General features: G+C 45.6%; 1 protein-coding gene across 1 annotated transcript in view; it reads left to right on the top strand.

Annotated features, from left to right (window-relative positions):
- AP3D1 (adaptor related protein complex 3 subunit delta 1) overlaps positions 1-18414 on the top strand; it is a 437106-nt gene that overhangs the window by 291115 nt on the left and 127577 nt on the right. Inside the window, exons 24-25 of the mRNA XM_069217822.1 lie at positions 1188-1241; positions 13076-13171. Coding sequence (XP_069073923.1) covers positions 1188-1241; positions 13076-13171 — 150 coding nt within the window. The remainder of the gene's footprint in view (positions 1-1187; positions 1242-13075; positions 13172-18414) is intronic.

Here is an 18414-nt window from a genome sequence, read left to right as displayed (position 1 = left end):
GCTCAATGTCAAACAGCTCCTGCTCCGAGGATGAAGGTCCTGTGGGAATGGAGTGGCGACAGAGTGACTTACCTTTGTGTTTTGTGCTTCTTCTACCCCCCCCCCCCCCACCACCCCCCCGCCACCACCTCCCTTCTCCCTGCTCTAGAAGCAAGCAAGCCGACCTTAAATGAGGTCTTGAACGTCGCAGACTCCCTTTTTTATCTCTGGCCATAAGGAGCTTCGCTTCCAGCTCCCTTATGGCCTTTGGGTGAATACTGCAACAGGATTCTGGTCAGAGCTGAGGCATCGGTAGATAGAGTGGGGGTCCAAAATGGTCATCTGTCCCTCCCAATCCCTACAGAGTTTAAGCTCTGATTTCTTAGGGGGAGAAATAGTACTGTGCAGTTAATTTGTTTTTTTAGTGAGTAGACTAAGAGAGACTATCGCCCCAGATCCACCTAAAAGGAATGGAAAAGGGAGCTGATGGTGCGCTGGGGTTGGGCACTATATAGCTTTGGTGATGTCACCTGATACCACTTCTGGTGTCATTATGAAGCCAGCGTCCCCTATCCACAACATGAGGACTTTGACGTTTTTAGGATCCAGTCTTACGCCTGGGGTAGTTCTTCAGGTGAGTAATCTGCAGGTAGAAGTTTCCATCTGAAGAAATATTTGAAAGCTTGTCCTTATGTCAAGGATACCCACCATAGTGAATCTTCATTGAAGGCTGGTAACCTGCTTAAAATTGTTTTTCATCATCTGGTCTTGTCACCATCCCCAAACCGAGAGTTTTTATTTTGTTATCACTTTTACTTATTAGTGCGTATTTGGTTAAAGTGACTATCGATTCCCGTTTTTTCCGCTAAACCTAAGATAGTGCAGTTAAACCTGAGATAGTGCAATTAATATTATATATTTTCCATAGTTAAATCTTTCTTTAAGCTTGTGCATTCTTAATGAAAGATGTAGTTCATGACTTTTATGTACTTCTTTTAACTTCATCGAAGGGCATGCTTTGTGGTCATTTTCATTAGTTAGCTGGACCCCTTATCCCCCACTCCTAAACAAGTTAGCAGCTAAGTGAAAATAAGACCTGTTGACTGCCAATTGCATTATTAAATGCCCCTCATGTTTTCTACGGTTGGCCTATATATAATGTAGTTGTTAAGTTATGGACTTGATATACCTTCCTTGTTTTATTTCAGACATCTGACCTCGATTTCTGGCTCACCAGTACTCCACTACCGAATCAATCACAGGTCAGTAAGAAATAGATCAGTGGGCTTTCTCTGTTGCTACGCAAGCACTCCTCCTTGTGGAGGACCAGATTGAGGGAGGGGTGGAATGCGTGGGAGGGAGAGGTGGGTTGACAGGTTCTCCAACTGCCTTTTATGAATATCGGCAGCAGTTTGATTGTTTTCAGAACACGTCGTCTGACAGTATTGCCTCCTATTAGTTTAGTGGTAAGCTTGATTTTTCAGTCCTTTGATTCAGTAACATGTATTCTGATTCTGGTAACATGGTAGCAAGTCAGCCTGGTAGGCTGATATTATTTAACACCATGGCCTTAATGCAGTGTATACAATGTTTGAGTGATGTGATTGTAATGTTGGGTAAATTAATTTATTGAAAGTCAGAGACTGAAACATTGTTTTCTTAATAGCTCAGTGCTAAGTGCAAAGAAAGGTAGGCCAGAGTACCAATATTAGTGCATTGTGTTCACCTCTATCCTGGTAGGTGGTTTATTAGACTAAAGAATATTTGTTGTGGCCAGGTCTACCTTGTATATCTAAAACAAGTACGCCTGTTAAGATATTACCTGCCAGGTGCATGCCTGTTGACATTTCCCATTTCGTAATAAGACTTCTCCAAATGATTTTCTTTATACTGACAGAAGATGTGCTGGAAAATAGGAGTCATACCTCTCGTACACGGCATTTTGAATCAACTCAATACATTTATCATGCGTTTAACTCTACCTCATGTATCTCCTCAAAGTGCTTAAACAGCTGAAAAGGTGCACCCATCCCACCTTATCACTGATAAATACATTGGCAGAGATATAGACATTTCCTCCTATTTCTTACCATCTCTTTGCATTTGACTCCCAAATGAGCAAGGATTTCCTTTTAAGATGCATTGCCTTGTTGGTTGAGGTATATATAAGATGCTGCTCCTAAGATTCTACTATTATGCATGAGCAACAGCTTTATGCCCTGTCAGTCTTGGCCTTTTGCAAAGTTCTCACTTGCAGCTCAGCATAACTTTGGTTGCCTAAGATTTTGCACACCCCACAATTGGCATACTGGTGCCCCCTTTTAAGTCTGTAGTATATGGTACTTAGGTACCCAGGGCATTGGGGCACCTGGGATACCCCATGGGCTACAGCATGCATTATGCCACCCATAAGAGCCCATGCAAAATGTGTTTGCAGGCCTGCCATTGCAACCTGCGTGAAAAGGTGCATGCACCCTTTCACTACAGGTCACTACACCAGGTCACTGTAAGTCACCCCTAGGGTAAGCCCTCCTAGCCCAGAAGGCAAAGTGCAGGGACTTGTGTATGAGGGCACCCCTGTATTGAGGGGAGGTGCTCCTACGAACTCCAGCTCCATTTTCCTGGACTTCCTGAGTGTGGGGAAGCCATTTTACCCATGTACTGGACACAGGTGTCCAACTACATAATAGTAACTCCAAACCTAGGCATGTTTGGTGTCAAGCATGTCGGAATCGTACCCCAATACTGTTGCCAGTGTTGGTTGTATGATTCCATGCACTCTAGAGGCTCCTTAGAGGACCTCCAGCATTGCTCCTACCAGCCTGCTGGGGTTTTCCGGGCAGCCTGTGCTGCTGCCACCCCCAGAGAGGTTTCTGCCCACCTGCTGCTTGACCGGCTCAGGCAGAGGAAGGGAGAACAAATGATTCCCCATGGGAGAGTGTGGTAATACCCTCTCCCTTGTAAATAGGTGTTACATGGCTTGGAAGGGGTAGCCACATTTGGTGCCCTCCTTGATATAACTGGTTTGCACCAGTCCAGGGACCCTCGTCCAAGCTCTGGCCCGAAACTGGACAAAGGAAAGGGGAGTAACCACTCCCCTGTCCATCACCACTCCAGGGGTGGCGTCCAGAGCTCCTCCAGGTGGCCACATGATTCTGCCATCTTGAATCCAAGGTAGACAGAGGCCCCTGGGAGCCTCAGAGTGGCGAGGTCAGGTAGGTGAGATCACAGCCCCCTCCTGATAGTTGGTCACCCCACTAGGTAACCAGTCCACATTCCTAGGCTATTTAGGTTCTCCCTCCTGGGTGGGTCCTCAGATTCGACATGCAGTTTTTCAGCAGGACTCCTCTGCATCATTTACTTCATCTTCTGGCCACTGGGACTGCAACTGGGCCCTCCAGGATCCAACAATCTGCATCTTTAGTGACGACTCCGCTCTGCAACATTGTTCCGGCTCCTTCCAGCAACTGCAGCATTTCCCCAACTGTGCATCCTCTGAGGGCGGCAAGACTTCAGCCTGCACAAGAAGTAAGAAGAAATCTCTCTTGGAGTGAGTCACTCCCCGCATCAGCAGGCACCAACTGCAGCGACGACCGGCTGCGTGGACCTGCCCTCCTCCAGAACTGCATGGATCTTGCATCACCGGTGGTGGTCTGGAGTGGTCCCCTTGGTCCTCTGTGACAGCTGTCTAACTTGGGACCCAGTAAGCCCCTGCCTCTCCTTGCAGGACAGTACCCCTGTGTACTACGACTCTTGCAGCTACCAAGGCTTGTTTGCTCCTCCTCAAAGGGACCTTCAGGCTTCGTGTAGCCCCAGCACCTCTTCCTGCAAAACACCATCTCCTGCCTGCTGCTCCAGCGACTCCTCTTTAGGTATGCTGAGTGGTCCTCCCTAAGACTACTGTGCCTGCTGCCAGTGGGTTGCCTGTGGGGGCTGCCTCCTCTTCTTGTGACTCCCAGCTGCTGATGGTCACCCCGGACTCCCCTCCTGGGGTTGTGTCCCCTGGACCTTGCTGGCCCTCTTCAGCCTTGCAAACCTTCTTCCCAGTCTCTCGCATTTGCCAAAGCTTGTTGGTGGTTCCAGCACCACTGACCGACTGCATCTCGACCGCCGATGTGGGACACCACTTGCATCACTCCTGGGCACCTCTTCATCTCCGGTGCTGCACTGCTGGCCTTCTTTGTCCACCGTCAACCTGTTCCTGCATCCACAAGAGATGCGGTAGTGGCTTCTTCCACCACCTGACACTCCATCTCGAACTGGACTTGGTCCCCTTCTTTTGGAGATCCTCTACTGACAGGATCTACCTTTGAGTTCTTTCAGTCTTGTTTGGTCTTGCACATTCCTTTTCCAAAGTCTTCCTGTTGGGTTTGGGGAAAACCAGTTACTTATCTCTGCTCTCGTGATCGCTGGGGGTCACTCTGATATCTTGGGGTTCCTAGTTCCTCCAGCTCCCCCTCTACCGATTCCACATCCTTGGGTAGGGGACTGTGTCTCGCATTCCACTTTCTTAGTGTATGGTTTGGCTTTCCCTTAGGGCCTAGAGCTATTGCCTTTTATGCTCTTTACTGATTGCTAATGTGTATATGATAGTGTGTTTACTTACCTCCATTTGGAGGACTGACTATTAATAATATAGCATTCATGTTACCATAATAAAGTACCTTCATGTTCGATGGCATATGTTGCTGCAGATACACATGTTTGGCACAGTCCGCTGCCTGGTGTTGGGCTCGGAGTATTACAAGTTGTTTTTCTTCGAAGAAGTCTTTTTGGTCACGGGACCGAAGGACTCCTCCCTCTTTGGCTCCATTGCGCATGGGCGTCGACTCCATCTTAGATTGTTTTTTTTCCGCTGTCGGGTTCGGACGTATTCCTTTTCGCTCCGTGTTTCGGTTCGGAAAGTTAGTCAGAATCTCGGAAGAAAGCGTCGGTATTGTTCCGTTCGGTATCGGGATAGTTAGGTACATCGACACCGATCATCGGAAGACTTTGGGGCAGTTTCGATCCCCCATCGGGGCCTGGTCGGCCCGACCGCGTGCGACATCGAAGCCGATGGAACGGACCCCGTTTCGTTTCTGCCCAAAATGTCACAGTAAGTATCCTTATACAGATCAGCACTTGGTCTGTAACTTGTGCTTGTCCCCCGAGCACAAGGAGGATACCTGTGAAGCCTGTCGAGCCTTCCGGTCCAGAAAAACACTCCGGGACCGAAGAGCCAGGCGTCACCAAATGGCGTCCACGTCGACAAAACAACGTTTCGACGACGAAGAGGAAACATTCTCGGTTCCGGAATCAGAATCCGGAGACTCCGACGTCGAACAACAGCAACAAACTGTGAGTAAGACGTCGAAAAGTAAACCCATCGACAAACCAAAAGCCCAGGGGACGCCACTGCCAACAGGCCATGGCTCGACCCATAAATCAGGCGACCCGTCGAAGGGGCCGAAAAAGGGCACGCCCATAGCGAAGACACCCGACTCCGGTCGAGGGACCGCCATGGAGCAACCTCGGAGCCGAGAAAGCGGCTCCGAGAGACAAAAACAAGATACCGGCACCGAAAGACATCGGCACCGAGAATCCGTGCCGAAAGGAACAAAAATTCTGTCGGTGCCGAAACCGAAAAAACATTCTCTCTCGGCGCCGAAAAATACCACACCTTCATCCTACTCAGAGGAACAAGGACTAAGTGGCCAAATGCACAAATTTGGACAAGAGCTCCAAAGTGTAGAATCGGACTACACACAAAAGAGACTGTGCATCCAGCAAGATACAGGGAAGATATCAACCCTTCCCCCAATCATGAGGAAAAGAAAGATCGGACTTCCAAAGGATGACACACAACCACAAGCCAAAGTGGTTAAAAAAGTCACGCCTCCGCCCTCTCCTCCACAAGCATCGCCGGCACAAACACCGCCACAAATGCACTCACCAGCGCAAACTACCATAAGTCATGACGATCAGGATCAAGACGCTTGGGACCTGTATGACACCCCAGTGCCGGACAATGATCCCGAGTCATACCCCACAAAGCCGTCACCGCCAGAGGACAGTACCTCATACTCGCAACTGGTGGCTAGGGCTGCAGACTTCCACAATGTCCAACTGCATTCCGATCCTATAGAGGATGATTTCTTATTTAACACCCTCTCGGCTACACATAGCCAATATCAATGTCTCCCAATGCTACCAGGGATGTTACGGCACGCAAAACAAATTTTTGAGGAGCCCGTAAAATCAAGAGCCATCACCCCAAGGGTGGATAAGAAATACAAACCACCACCCACAGACCCAGTGTTTATTACTTCACAGTTACCACCCGACTCTGTGGTAGTAGGGGCAGCTCGCAAAAGAGCAAATTCACATACATCTGGCGACGCCCCACCTCCGGACAAAGAAAGCAGAAAATTTGACGCGGCAGGGAAAAGAGTGGCGTCACAGGCAGCCAACCAGTGGCGCATCGCAAATTCACAAGCGCTGCTGGCCAGATATGACCGCGCACACTGGGACGAGATGCAACTTCTCGTAGACCATCTTCCCCAGGAATACCAAAAAAGGGCGCAGCAAATAGTGGAAGAGGGACAAACGATCTCAAACAATCAAATCCGCTCTTCACTAGACGCAGCCGATACTGCAGCAAGAACAGTCAACACTGCTGTCACCATAAGGAGACACGCTTGGCTACGCACTTCAGGCTTCAAACCTGAAATCCAGCAGGCTGTCCTTAATATGCCCTTCAACGAGAAACAACTGTTTGGCTCGGAAGTGGATACAGCCATTGAAAAACTTAAAAAGGACACAGACACGGCCAAAGCCATGGGCGCACTCTACTCCCCGCAGAGCAGAGGCTCTTTCAGAAAAACTCCATTTAGAGGGGGGTTTCGTGGCCAACCCACAGACACCACCAGCCAACAATCAAGAACCACACCATATCAGGGTTCCTTCCAAAGGGGTGGTTTCAGGGGATATCGGGGGGGTCAATTCCCAAGGAGTAGGGGAAGATTCCAGACTCCAAAAACACCTCCACCTAAACAGTGACTTTCAAGTCACGCAACCCCTTCACTCAACACCAGTGGGGGGAAGACTAAGCCAATTCTACCAAGCTTGGCAACAGATTACAACAGACAATTGGGTATTAGCAATAATCCAACATGGCTATTGCATAGAATTCCACAACTTCCCACCAAACATCCCCCCCAAAACACGCAAAATGTCACAACATCATTTAGAACTTTTAGGACTAGAAGTTCAAGCACTACTGCAAAAGGATGCAATAGAATTAGTACCAGTACAACAAAAAAACACAGGAGTTTACTCCCTGTACTTTCTAATTCCAAAAAGAGACGAAACATTAAGACCAATATTAGATCTCAGGACACTAAATACCTACATCATATCGGACCATTTTCACATGGTCACACTACAAGACATCATTCCACTGCTCAAACAGCAAGATTACATGACCACATTAGACCTAAAGGATGCGTACTTTCATATACCAATACACCCTTCTCACAGAAAGTACCTACGGTTCGTATTCAAAGGAATACATTACCAATTCAAGGTGTTGCCATTCGGAATAACAACTGCACCAAGAGTGTTCACAAAATGTCTAGCAGTAGTAGCAGCACACATCAGGAGACAACAGATACATGTGTTCCCTTACCTAGACGACTGGCTAATCAAAACCAACACAGTAAAAAAATGCGCAAACGACACCACCTTTGTCATACAAACCCTTCACAAACTGGGGTTTTCCATCAACTACACAAAATCACACCTAGAACCGTGTCAAACACAACAATATCTAGGAGCAACCATCAACACATCAAAAGGAATTGCCACTCCAAGTCCACAAAGAGTGCAAGCATTCCACAAGCTAATAAGTGCTATGTTTCCAAACCAAAAGATACAAGCAAAACTTGTGCTAAAACTTCTAGGCATGATGTCATCATGCATAGCCATTGTCCCAAACGCAAGACTACACATGCGACCCTTACAACAGTGTCTAGCATCACAATGGTCACAGGCACAGGGTCAACTTCAAAATCTGGTGTTGGTAGACCGCCAAACATACCTCTCGCTTCTATGGTGGAACAGCAAAAATTTAAACAAAGGGCGGACATTTCAGGACCCAGTGCCTCAATACGTTATAACAACAGATGCTTCCATGACAGGGTGGGGAGCACACCTCAATCACCACAGCATTCAAGGACAATGGGATATACACGAAACAAAACTTCATATCAATTACCTAGAACTGTTGGCAGTATTTCTAGCGTTAAAAGCCTTCCAACCCATAATAACACACAAATACATTCTTGTCAAAACAGACAACATGACAACAATGTATTATCTAAACAAACAAGGAGGAACACACTCAACACAATTGTGCCTCCTAACACAAAAAATTTGGCAGTGGGCGATTCACAACAACATTCGCCTAATAGCACAATTTATTCCAGGAATACAAAACCAACTAGCAGACAACCTTTCGCGAGACCACCAACAAGTCCACGAATGGGAAATTCACCCCCAAGTTCTGAACAAGTACTTTCAAATTTGGGGAACACCCCAGATAGATTTGTTCGCAACAAGAGAAAACTCAAAATGCCAAAACTTCGCATCCAGGTACCCACACCGCGAATCACAAGGCAATGCTCTATGGATGAATTGGTCAGGGATATTTGCGTACGCTTTTCCCCCTCTCCCTCTCCTTCCATATCTAGTAAACAAGTTGAGTCAAAACCAACTCAAACTCATACTGATAGCACCCACATGGGCAAGACAACCTTGGTATACAACTCTACTAGACCTTTCACTAGTACCGCATGTCAAACTACCCAACAGGCCAGATCTGTTAACACAACACAAACAACAGATCAGACATCCAAACCCAGCATCATTGAATCTGGCAATTTGGCTCCTGAAATCCTAGAATTTGGACACTTGGACCTCACACAAGAATGCATGGAGGTCATAAAACAAGCTAGAAAACCTTCCACTAGACACTGCTATGCATCTAAGTGGAAAAGATTTGTTTACTACTGCCATGCCAATCAAATACAACCAGTACATGCCTCTACTAAAGACATAGTAGGATACTTACTACATTTGCAAAAAGCGAATCTCGCTTTTTCATCTATAAAAATACACCTCGCAGCTATATCTGCTTACCTACAAACTACTCATTCATCGTCTCTATTTAGAATACCAGTTATTAAAGCATTCATGGAAGGGCTAAAAAGAATTATACCACCAAGAACACCACCAGTTCCTTCATGGAACCTTAACATCGTCTTAACAAGACTCATGGGTCCCCCTTTCGAACCCATGCATTCCTGTGAAATGCAATATCTAACCTGGAAGGTCGCATTTCTCATTGCAATCACATCCCTCAGAAGAGTAAGTGAAATACAGGCATTTACCATACAAGAACCATTTATTCAAATACACAACAATAAAATAGTTCTAAGAACAAATCCTAAATTTCTGCCAAAAGTAATCTCACCATTCCATTTAAATCAAACAGTAGAATTGCCAGTGTTCTTCCCACAACCAAATTCTGTGGCTGAAAGGGCACTACATACATTGGACATCAAAAGAGCACTAATGTATTACATTGACAGAACAAAGCTAATCAGGAAAACAAAACAACTGTTCATAGCTTTTCAAAAACCACACATAGGAAATCCAATCTCTAAACAAGGCATTGCTAGATGGATAGTCAGGTGCATTCAAACATGCTATCTTAAAGCCAAAAGAGAATTGCCTATTACACCAAAGGCACACTCAACCAGAAAGAAAGGTGCTACAATGGCCTTTCTAGGAAACATTCCTATGAGCGAAATATGTAAGGCTGCAACCTGGTCTACGCCTCATACGTTTACTAAACACTACTGTGTAGACGTACTAAATGCACAACAAGCTACAGTGGGCCAAGCTGTACTAAGAACATTATTCCAAACTACTTCAACTCCTACAGGCTAAACCACCGCTTTTAGGGGAGGTAACTGCTTTACAGTCTATGCCAAACATGTGTATCTGCAGCAACATATGCCATCGAACTGAAAATGTCACTTACCCAGTGTACATCTGTTCGTGGCATTAGTCGCTGCAGATTCACATGTACCCTCCCACCTCCCCGGGAAGCCTGTAGCCGTTTAGAAGTAGATCATAAACCTTAAACATCTGAACATTTGTAAATAATTTTTAGAAACTCTTATCATACATACATATTCACTCCATTGCATGGGCACTATTTATACCAAACAACTCCATCCTCACCCTCTGCGGGGAAAACAATCTAAGATGGAGTCGACGCCCATGCGCAATGGAGCCAAACAGGGAGGAGTCCTTCGGTCCCGTGACCAAAAAGACTTCTTCGAAGAAAAACAACTTGTAATACTCCGAGCCCAACACCAGGCAGCGGACTGTGCCAAACATGTGAATCTGCAGCGACTAATGCCACGAACAGATGTACACTGGGTAAGTGACATTTTCATTTTGTAACACTGTGTGGTTCTTTCATGTGTGAAAGTGCTGTGTGACTACAGTGTATTGCATAAGCTTTGCATGTCTCCTAGATAAGTCTTGGCTTCTGAGCCACAGCTACCTCTAGAGAGCCCTGGCTTCCTAGCCTCCTACAGTTCACTAATAGGGGATACCTGGACCTGGTATAAGATAACACCATAGGTGCTCACCACAGACCAGGCCAGCTTCCTACAGCCCTCGCACCAAGTAATCCGATTCCTGCTGACCTACGAAAATGGACACTCAAGAGTCATGAAAGGAAAGACTGAGGAAGAAGCTACTGACTTGGAACCAGCCCTGCTGGCCTGTCTGCTATTCCCGCCAAATTGTGCCATAGTAATTTTTTCCTGCAAGCTGTTGTGCCTCCAAAAGCCTGTGAGGACTTCCAGCCTTTAGCAAAGACCCAGAAACTCCTGTGGAGTAGCAGAGCTGCTTCCCTACATCCTGTAGGCACCTTAAGAGTCCAGAGAAGACTCAAGACCACCAAAACCTGACACCGGAAAGCACCATTGCACCTGTGCCACCTAGCCTGAGCTGAAAGCCCACATTGGACTTGCCCACTCTGGACTCACAAACGCCACCTACATCCTCTGTTTGCAGGCCCCTCTACCGCAAGTGCTCCCTGTGGTGAAAATTCAACCCCTCAATAACCTCTGCACCCGTAACCCCTAGAGAAGAGAACCTAAGGTGTCCCTGAGCATCGTGAGAGCTGAGCCTACTTGCTGGTTCAGCCCGACTGGCCTCCCAGTCCAGTTCTGTAGCCTATTTTTAACTGGACCGATCCCATTGACTAACATTGGGTTCCCAACACCGTATTGCACCTCTACATCCGGCCACCCCCCAGTACCTTCTGATCCGTCGGTGTGGCCTTGGACCTTGCTGCATACTTACCTTAAGTCCAAGAGATTGATCCCGTAAGTTGCTGTGAAGTGCTGTAACGCAGTACCTGTTTTTCCCACATAGGATAACATTGGGCACCGACTATGAAAATCACCTCTGCACCTGGACGCTCCTGTGCCTCCCAAGGTGATCTGTTGGTGCAGCCTTAGACCTTGCCCTATAAATAGCCTTAACTCAAGAAGGAACAGTTCTGTAAGTCATTGCTAAGTGCCCAGATGCAGTATGTGTTCCTTTTCCCACAGGATAGCAGTAGGGCACTCAAAGCTAAAAGCACCTCTGCACCCTGATGCCCCATTGCCTCCTGAAGTGACTTGTTGGTGCTGCCTTGGACCTAGCCCTATATGTACATTACCTCCAGAAGAACAGTCCTGTAAGTCATAGCTAAGTGCCCGAATGCAGTATATGTTCCTTTTCCTATAAGGTAACATTAGGGCACCCAACGACTAAAAGCACCTCTGGACCTGACACCCTAGTGCCTACCGAAGTGACCTGTTGGTACAGACTTGGACATTGCCCTATACGTACCTTAACTTCACTCCATAAGAACAGTCTTGTAAGTCATTGCTAAGTGCGGAATGCAATATATGCCTTTCCTCCATAGGATAACATTACCGCTCTAAGTGTTGATTTTTCAAACCTGTAAAAATTCATAACTCTTGTAAAACGTACTTACCTAATGGTATTGATTCTGGTGCCAAAATATATATAAAGATACATGTTATTTTTCATAAATAGTTGTGGATCTCCTTATCGAGTCCTGTGCATCATGTATTGACTGTGTATTTGCAGATGTCTAACACTCCTTTCCGATAAGCTGAAGGCTGCTTGATCACACCACCCCCTAAAAGAGCACTTTGGAATTTTAGAACAAGCCCCTATCCACTCTTAAGGAAACCCCAAGACACTCTGCACAGTATACCTCATTTTGGTATACCATATAGAGACCCAGTTCCGTACATGCATTTATACAGCGATTACAGAAGGAACATTCTTCCATAGCAACACTCTGATTCTGGCATGCTTATAAGTCTCCAGAACTGGTCTGGATCCTTCCCCAGAGTGGATGTTTCCTGCCCCAGTAGGTCAGCCTACTGCAAAATCACTTTTAATGCAGTGATAAAAACAGCAAAGCCTCTGGTAGTGCCACGCTATTAGGAAAGGGCATTTTAGCAACTCTTTCAACTTGTAATTGGTCATGAAAGTTCTCGAGTGACTCTACGCTATCTTGGTCTCGTATGTGTTGTATAGAGGGGCTTTTTTCCCCAATACACATAGCATCATATTGATTATATATGTTTTAAAGGGTTGTTTTATGTTATCGTTGTGGTGTTTCTGACTTCCGCAGACTAGAAGTGCAACAGCGTTTCTGAACAAGAAATTGACAAATTCCTCCACTGCTCTTTGCACTCTCCCCCTTTAGTTTTTTATAGGCTGTAACCTCACACTTTTGCAGGCATGTGTGTAGTTTTTAGTTTCTAAAAGGTGGCACACAGTTTTTATCAACTGTTTTTAGATAAGATCTACTGAGAGAGTCAGTTTTTGCATATTTAGTCCTTATGTTGATGTGGGTTCTATTGGTGTCTGGTGTGTGTACTCCTACTCACCTCTCATTTCTTGTCAATAGAAATTTAAATGCACTGAGTCTTTTTTGTTGGTTGACCAGAGCCAGAACAATATAAACACAATCCTGGAAGAGCCTTCTGATCCCAAGAAGGAGCCAGACAGGGAGGAATATGACAACGCAGATGAAGGGGAAAGGGTAAGTGAGCCACTGTCAGCAGCAGGGCTTTTCATGATGATGAGGACTTGCACTGTTTTTCTGATCATATTCGTTGTAGGTGAAAATTTACTCTACCACAGACTCTGAGTCTCTTGAGGAATAAGGCTGATTGGTAGGAGTAAAGTGTCTACACTTCAGGTTCATCTGTGGTTTGCTAAGCATTCACCGCAGAGGAGACGAGTCTGAGCAAAATTATATCTCTACAGTGGTGTGGTCAGACTGGGCTTGGGTCAGAATATTGGCAGCAGTAAGTGGAGGTGTTACAGGGGGGCTACAGCAAGACGCTTGTGATGATCAGAGAAGCTAATTTGGGATTCCAAGATCTGAGAGTCATCTTTAACTTTTAAACCACACATTTGTTGTGTTACTCTTATTGGTCTGTACCAAATTGATAACATACATAAAATCCACCCTGTGCTTGCTTTTCATGCTACAGATTTTTTAATTTATCCAGTATTGTATCTTTCATAGATTCACATGCTTTCAATCATTCCCCGTCGTCGAAGTGGGAGTCTGACAGTATGATAACAAAGCAGTATGTATCATTACCATAGGCCTCAATCGCAACAAACAGTCTCTTTAAAAACATATCCATGTTCTTTTTAAACAAGGACCACACTTGAACTATGACCAATCAGGTGACAGCACCTTCTAGAACACTCCCCAGAGGGACTGCCTCCCTCAGATTTTCAACCCAACATCGTGTGAAGGGAGTCTCCCTGAGCTCTACTGATTTTTTTCTCTTCCTAGGATTACCATCTCATCCAGAATGTCTGAAACCTCAAAAAAATGTTTATTCAGAGCCTGCAAGTCCTATTGCACAAAACATCTACGTGTGGAAGACACACATAAAGAATGCCTTTACTGCCTCTACACCAGTCAGAGGACTGCAAAATATGTAGAACCTTTTCTACAAAGACCCTAAAATACAGAGAAGGCAGGCTTCTTTCTGTGGCTACATAAGTCCAAGAGCCAAAAAGACGACTACTTCTGAAACGTCCATAGATTCTTTAGAAAGGTAGAGGTCCTACGAAAAACCATCTGAGGAAGATAAGGCCTTCAAATCCCATCATAAAGACCATCTAAGAATGAGAAAAACACCATATCGCCTCAGAGAAGGCCTTTTCTCAACCTACTACGCCCATATTAAAAAAAACTGGAGAACTTTCCATGTCTAAAACTGATAACAGAACCATTGTCTATGACATCGCTGTTGGTGGCACTTATCGACAGCGGTTGATACTGTCTCATCGACAAGACCGTCTGCAGGAACTATGATGACGGCCGTCAACACGCCCACCCCATCGACGAGGATTTCAGCACCATCAACGCTACCATTGACAACAGCTCCCAACTACACCACCATCAACAACACCACCAAAAAAGGCACAGTTGATGGCCAAACCATCAATATCTATGACGACAACCACGCTGCCTGAAATAGTGTCAACGACGACATAGTCGACGGGATCGTTGACGATAATAAAAGTGACCACAAAGACAATTACACCATCCATTACTTCTCCAAGTAAGGTCTCTCCGTTTCCTCCTCCACATCTATTGGATTTAGAGGAGTCTGATTAAGAAGGACCATTTGGAACTGCACATAGTCCATCTGATGTCCTGATTAAATGTCAGGATTACATTTATCATCTATGAGGATGATGACCAATACCATCATCAATATTACACTCCTCCGCAAAGGAGAGATTTTGAACATCAATAACATTATCAATAAAGGCAAAAAGAGATACAATTGCCTATCTCCTTAGCACAAAACTTGCAAGCTATGCTGCAAGACTAAGAGATTTTGTGATACAACATCAGATGCCACGTCCTCAGCCTATTGCATCATCCATGCCTCCACCTATTCCTCCCCCAATTCAAGAATTACACCACATCCAACGATGACAACACCACCAAGAGAGGACCCTTCTTCTTACGAGGAAAGAGATGAAGGAGAAATTCAGGAGAATCTTCTTCCACAAAATTAGTGGGATGAATATCTATATCCCATACCTTCACCTCCACATCCATCTGATTTGCAACTGGAAGACATGGGGGGGGGGGTGGTTTCACAACTTGATGGATAGAGCAGCCACCAGATTTCACCTTCCAACTTCCGTCAAACAGGCTGATTGTTTCTTGTATGACTTTAAGGAACATGCAAGGAAGTCTTTGAGAGCCATCCCCATAAACGACTACATCTGGGAGGAGGGGTTTAAAATTATGAAGAACCTGGCTACAGTGGCATCTGTGCCACCCTGGGTAGACAAGAAATATAAAGCCCCTGAGGATTCCCTGCATGCTTATCTTGTCATCCCAAACCTGAATAAGTTAGTTCGCAAACGGCACAAAGATGATCCAAGAATCTTTCCGCACTTCTCTCCACACCACCAGACAGGCAAGGTAGACGTTTAGACGACATGGACAAAAAGTTCTTCCTCATGTCTGCCACTGTAGTGCGAGCTGCAAATGCCCTAGCTATCTTAGGCTGCTATGATAGGCAGATGTGGTCGGACATTGGCAACATGATAGGCAGATGTGGTCAGACATTGGCAACATGATAGGCAGATGTGGTCAGACATTGATGTGGTCGGACATTGGCAACCTAATAGACCTCGTCCCTGAAGACAAAAAATGAGAGGTGATCATGATCTTACCGGAAGGAGAGCACACCTCCTCTGAGGTAATAGATTGTGCTCTAGATATCGCCTCAACCGTTTTTTGACAGCTGGATGGAGCAGCAATACTTACTCTTACAAGCACCTACAGTATTAGCCCTTTCAGTCACAGTATAGGGTACCTTATCAACAGCAGTACCAACAGCCACCTTTAGCAGCCTACTCCAAACAAGACCCCTGCCGAAAACAATCCTCCCAGAACAGAGAAATAGGTCGCAGCCAGTGACCTACAACAGGTACTGGCCACAGTTACCTCTCTTCATCTGGTGGGTGCGGAGATTTACAACAATGGAAACAAATAACATCAGACAAATGGGTGTTAGACCTGGTTGAGTATGGTCATACTCTGGAGTTTATACAAACACCAACAAGCACCCCCACCAATCTTCACTTATTGAAAAAAGAGGCCCTAACCATGCTTGCAAAAAGAGCAATTGAGAGAGTTCCGTTTTCTCAGAGGCATAGGCTTCTATTCCAGATTCTTCCTGATAAGAAACAAAAGAGGGGATTGGAGACCCATTCTGGTCTTAAGAACACTGAACACATTTCTACACAAATAGTCATTCCGGTTGGTCACCCTTTCCGATATCTTTACATCCCCATTCTTCCCAAGCACAGAAAATACCTTCGCTTCACCGTGGCTGGTACCCATTACCAGTTCAAAGTCCTCCCATTTCAGACTGAAATCGGCAGCTCTCATTTACAAAGTGCCTGACACCAATAGCAGCCACTCTCAGGAACCAAGTTCATCAAGTGTTTCCTTACTTGGACGATTGACGCCTCAAGGCCGCAACAGCAAAACAAGCTACCAATTCCACACAAGCCTCTCTCACCCTATTTCACAAAATAGGTCTCACAATCAATTTGCAAAAATTAGATACCATCCCAAAACAAAACAAAACATAATGTTTCTAGGAGCTCTTCTAGACATGATATTCAACAAGGTGTATTTATCCCAAGACAGACAATACAAATTAAGAGATCTGTCAATCAAGCTTTCAAGAAAAAGATCCATTTCAGTATGTCTGTACAAGTCCTTGCTATGCATGATGTCTTCTGCAATCCATCCAGTGCCTCTTGCACGGCTCAAGGTGAAACCACTTCAGGAAGAATTGCAGAAGCAATGGATACAAATGGAGGAATCGTTCGACGAAATTGTGCCCATCACTCCAAATATGAAGAACGCCCTAGTGTTGTGGCCCCAAGCTTCTCTTTTATCGCAGGGCCTCACATCACTTCCTCATAATCCTGACTTTGTGATAACCACAGACACCTCTCTGCAGAACTGGGATGGCAGTCTACAGGACCTACAAATTCAAGGAAAGTGGTTGATGCAACAGAAAGCCTTGCATATTAACAGTCTGGAGTTGAAGGCCATTTTTCTCAATCTACAGGCTTTTCTTCCAAGAATAACAGGCTCATCGGTGCTGGTCCCTATGGCCAACACGGCCTGCATTGCATTACATAAACAAAGAAAGAGGCACGCAATCACTAACACTCTCCCTAGAGGCGCAGGATCTGTGGAATTTGTCCGGAGTCAGCTACACTTTAGCGGATTAACTGAGCAGGACAGCAGACAACTGTCACGAGGGGGACCTGGATCAAACACAACTAAACAGGATATTCTCATGCTGGGGCACGCTGGCACAGGATCTTTTTGCGACAGACGAGAACACCAAATGCCAGTTTTATGCCAGTCTGTACCCGCTCCCAGAGTTGTGGGGGAATGCCCTTTTGATAAGGTGGTCAGGTATTTATCCTTATGCTTTCCCCCTTTTGCCTGCATGAACGTCCATTCCCCAAAATGACAGGTAGCGGAAGTGACGTTGCACACCCATTTTGACCTTCAATTCCACACACACGCTTACACATACACACATTCACACTTCACACACACTCACTCATCTAAACACACACCCTCAAGCATGCACACAACATAAATGTAAAAGCTTTTTTTTTTTGCTTACCTCAGCTGTGAGGGAGGGTCTAATCCAGCTAATTGTACTCTATTCATTACACGAATAGTGAATAATTAAACATTATTCACTATCAGTGTAATAACAAATGAGAGAAAACAAAGAGAAAGGAGCCCCAACCATCGTCCATAATGGCGTGCTGCCACTGTGTTTCTGGCACTGCTTCCGCCACCTCTGAAACCAGGGATCGCAAAGGTAGTGGCAGGGGTCGCAAGGGGCAAGCCAGAGGTCACAACTGCGACCCCCCTAAATGACATCCAGGGTCGCCTGATCCTTATTGCTCCCATATGGCCCAGACAACACTGGTTTACAGAACTTCTCCTGATGTCGGAATGCAAACCCATTCACCTCCCACCACTACCAACATTATTAACCAGGAACAAGGGCCACATTCTCCATCCAGACCCAACATCTCTCCACTTGTATGCATGGCTCCTGAGTTCAAGGAATTCAAAGACCTAAACATTCCTCAGAACTATAAAGATATCCTGTCTAAGGCAAGAGCTGAATCCACCAACAAAACAAATAGATTTGAATGGAAGAGATTCTGTGTATCGTGTCA

Source organism: Pleurodeles waltl, chromosome 12 (assembly GCF_031143425.1).
Source record: "Pleurodeles waltl isolate 20211129_DDA chromosome 12, aPleWal1.hap1.20221129, whole genome shotgun sequence".
In the NCBI taxonomy this organism is placed as follows: domain Eukaryota; kingdom Metazoa; phylum Chordata; class Amphibia; order Caudata; family Salamandridae; genus Pleurodeles; species Pleurodeles waltl.
Note: the sequence above shows the minus strand (reverse complement) of the source record. Positions and strands in the feature narration are given on the sequence as shown.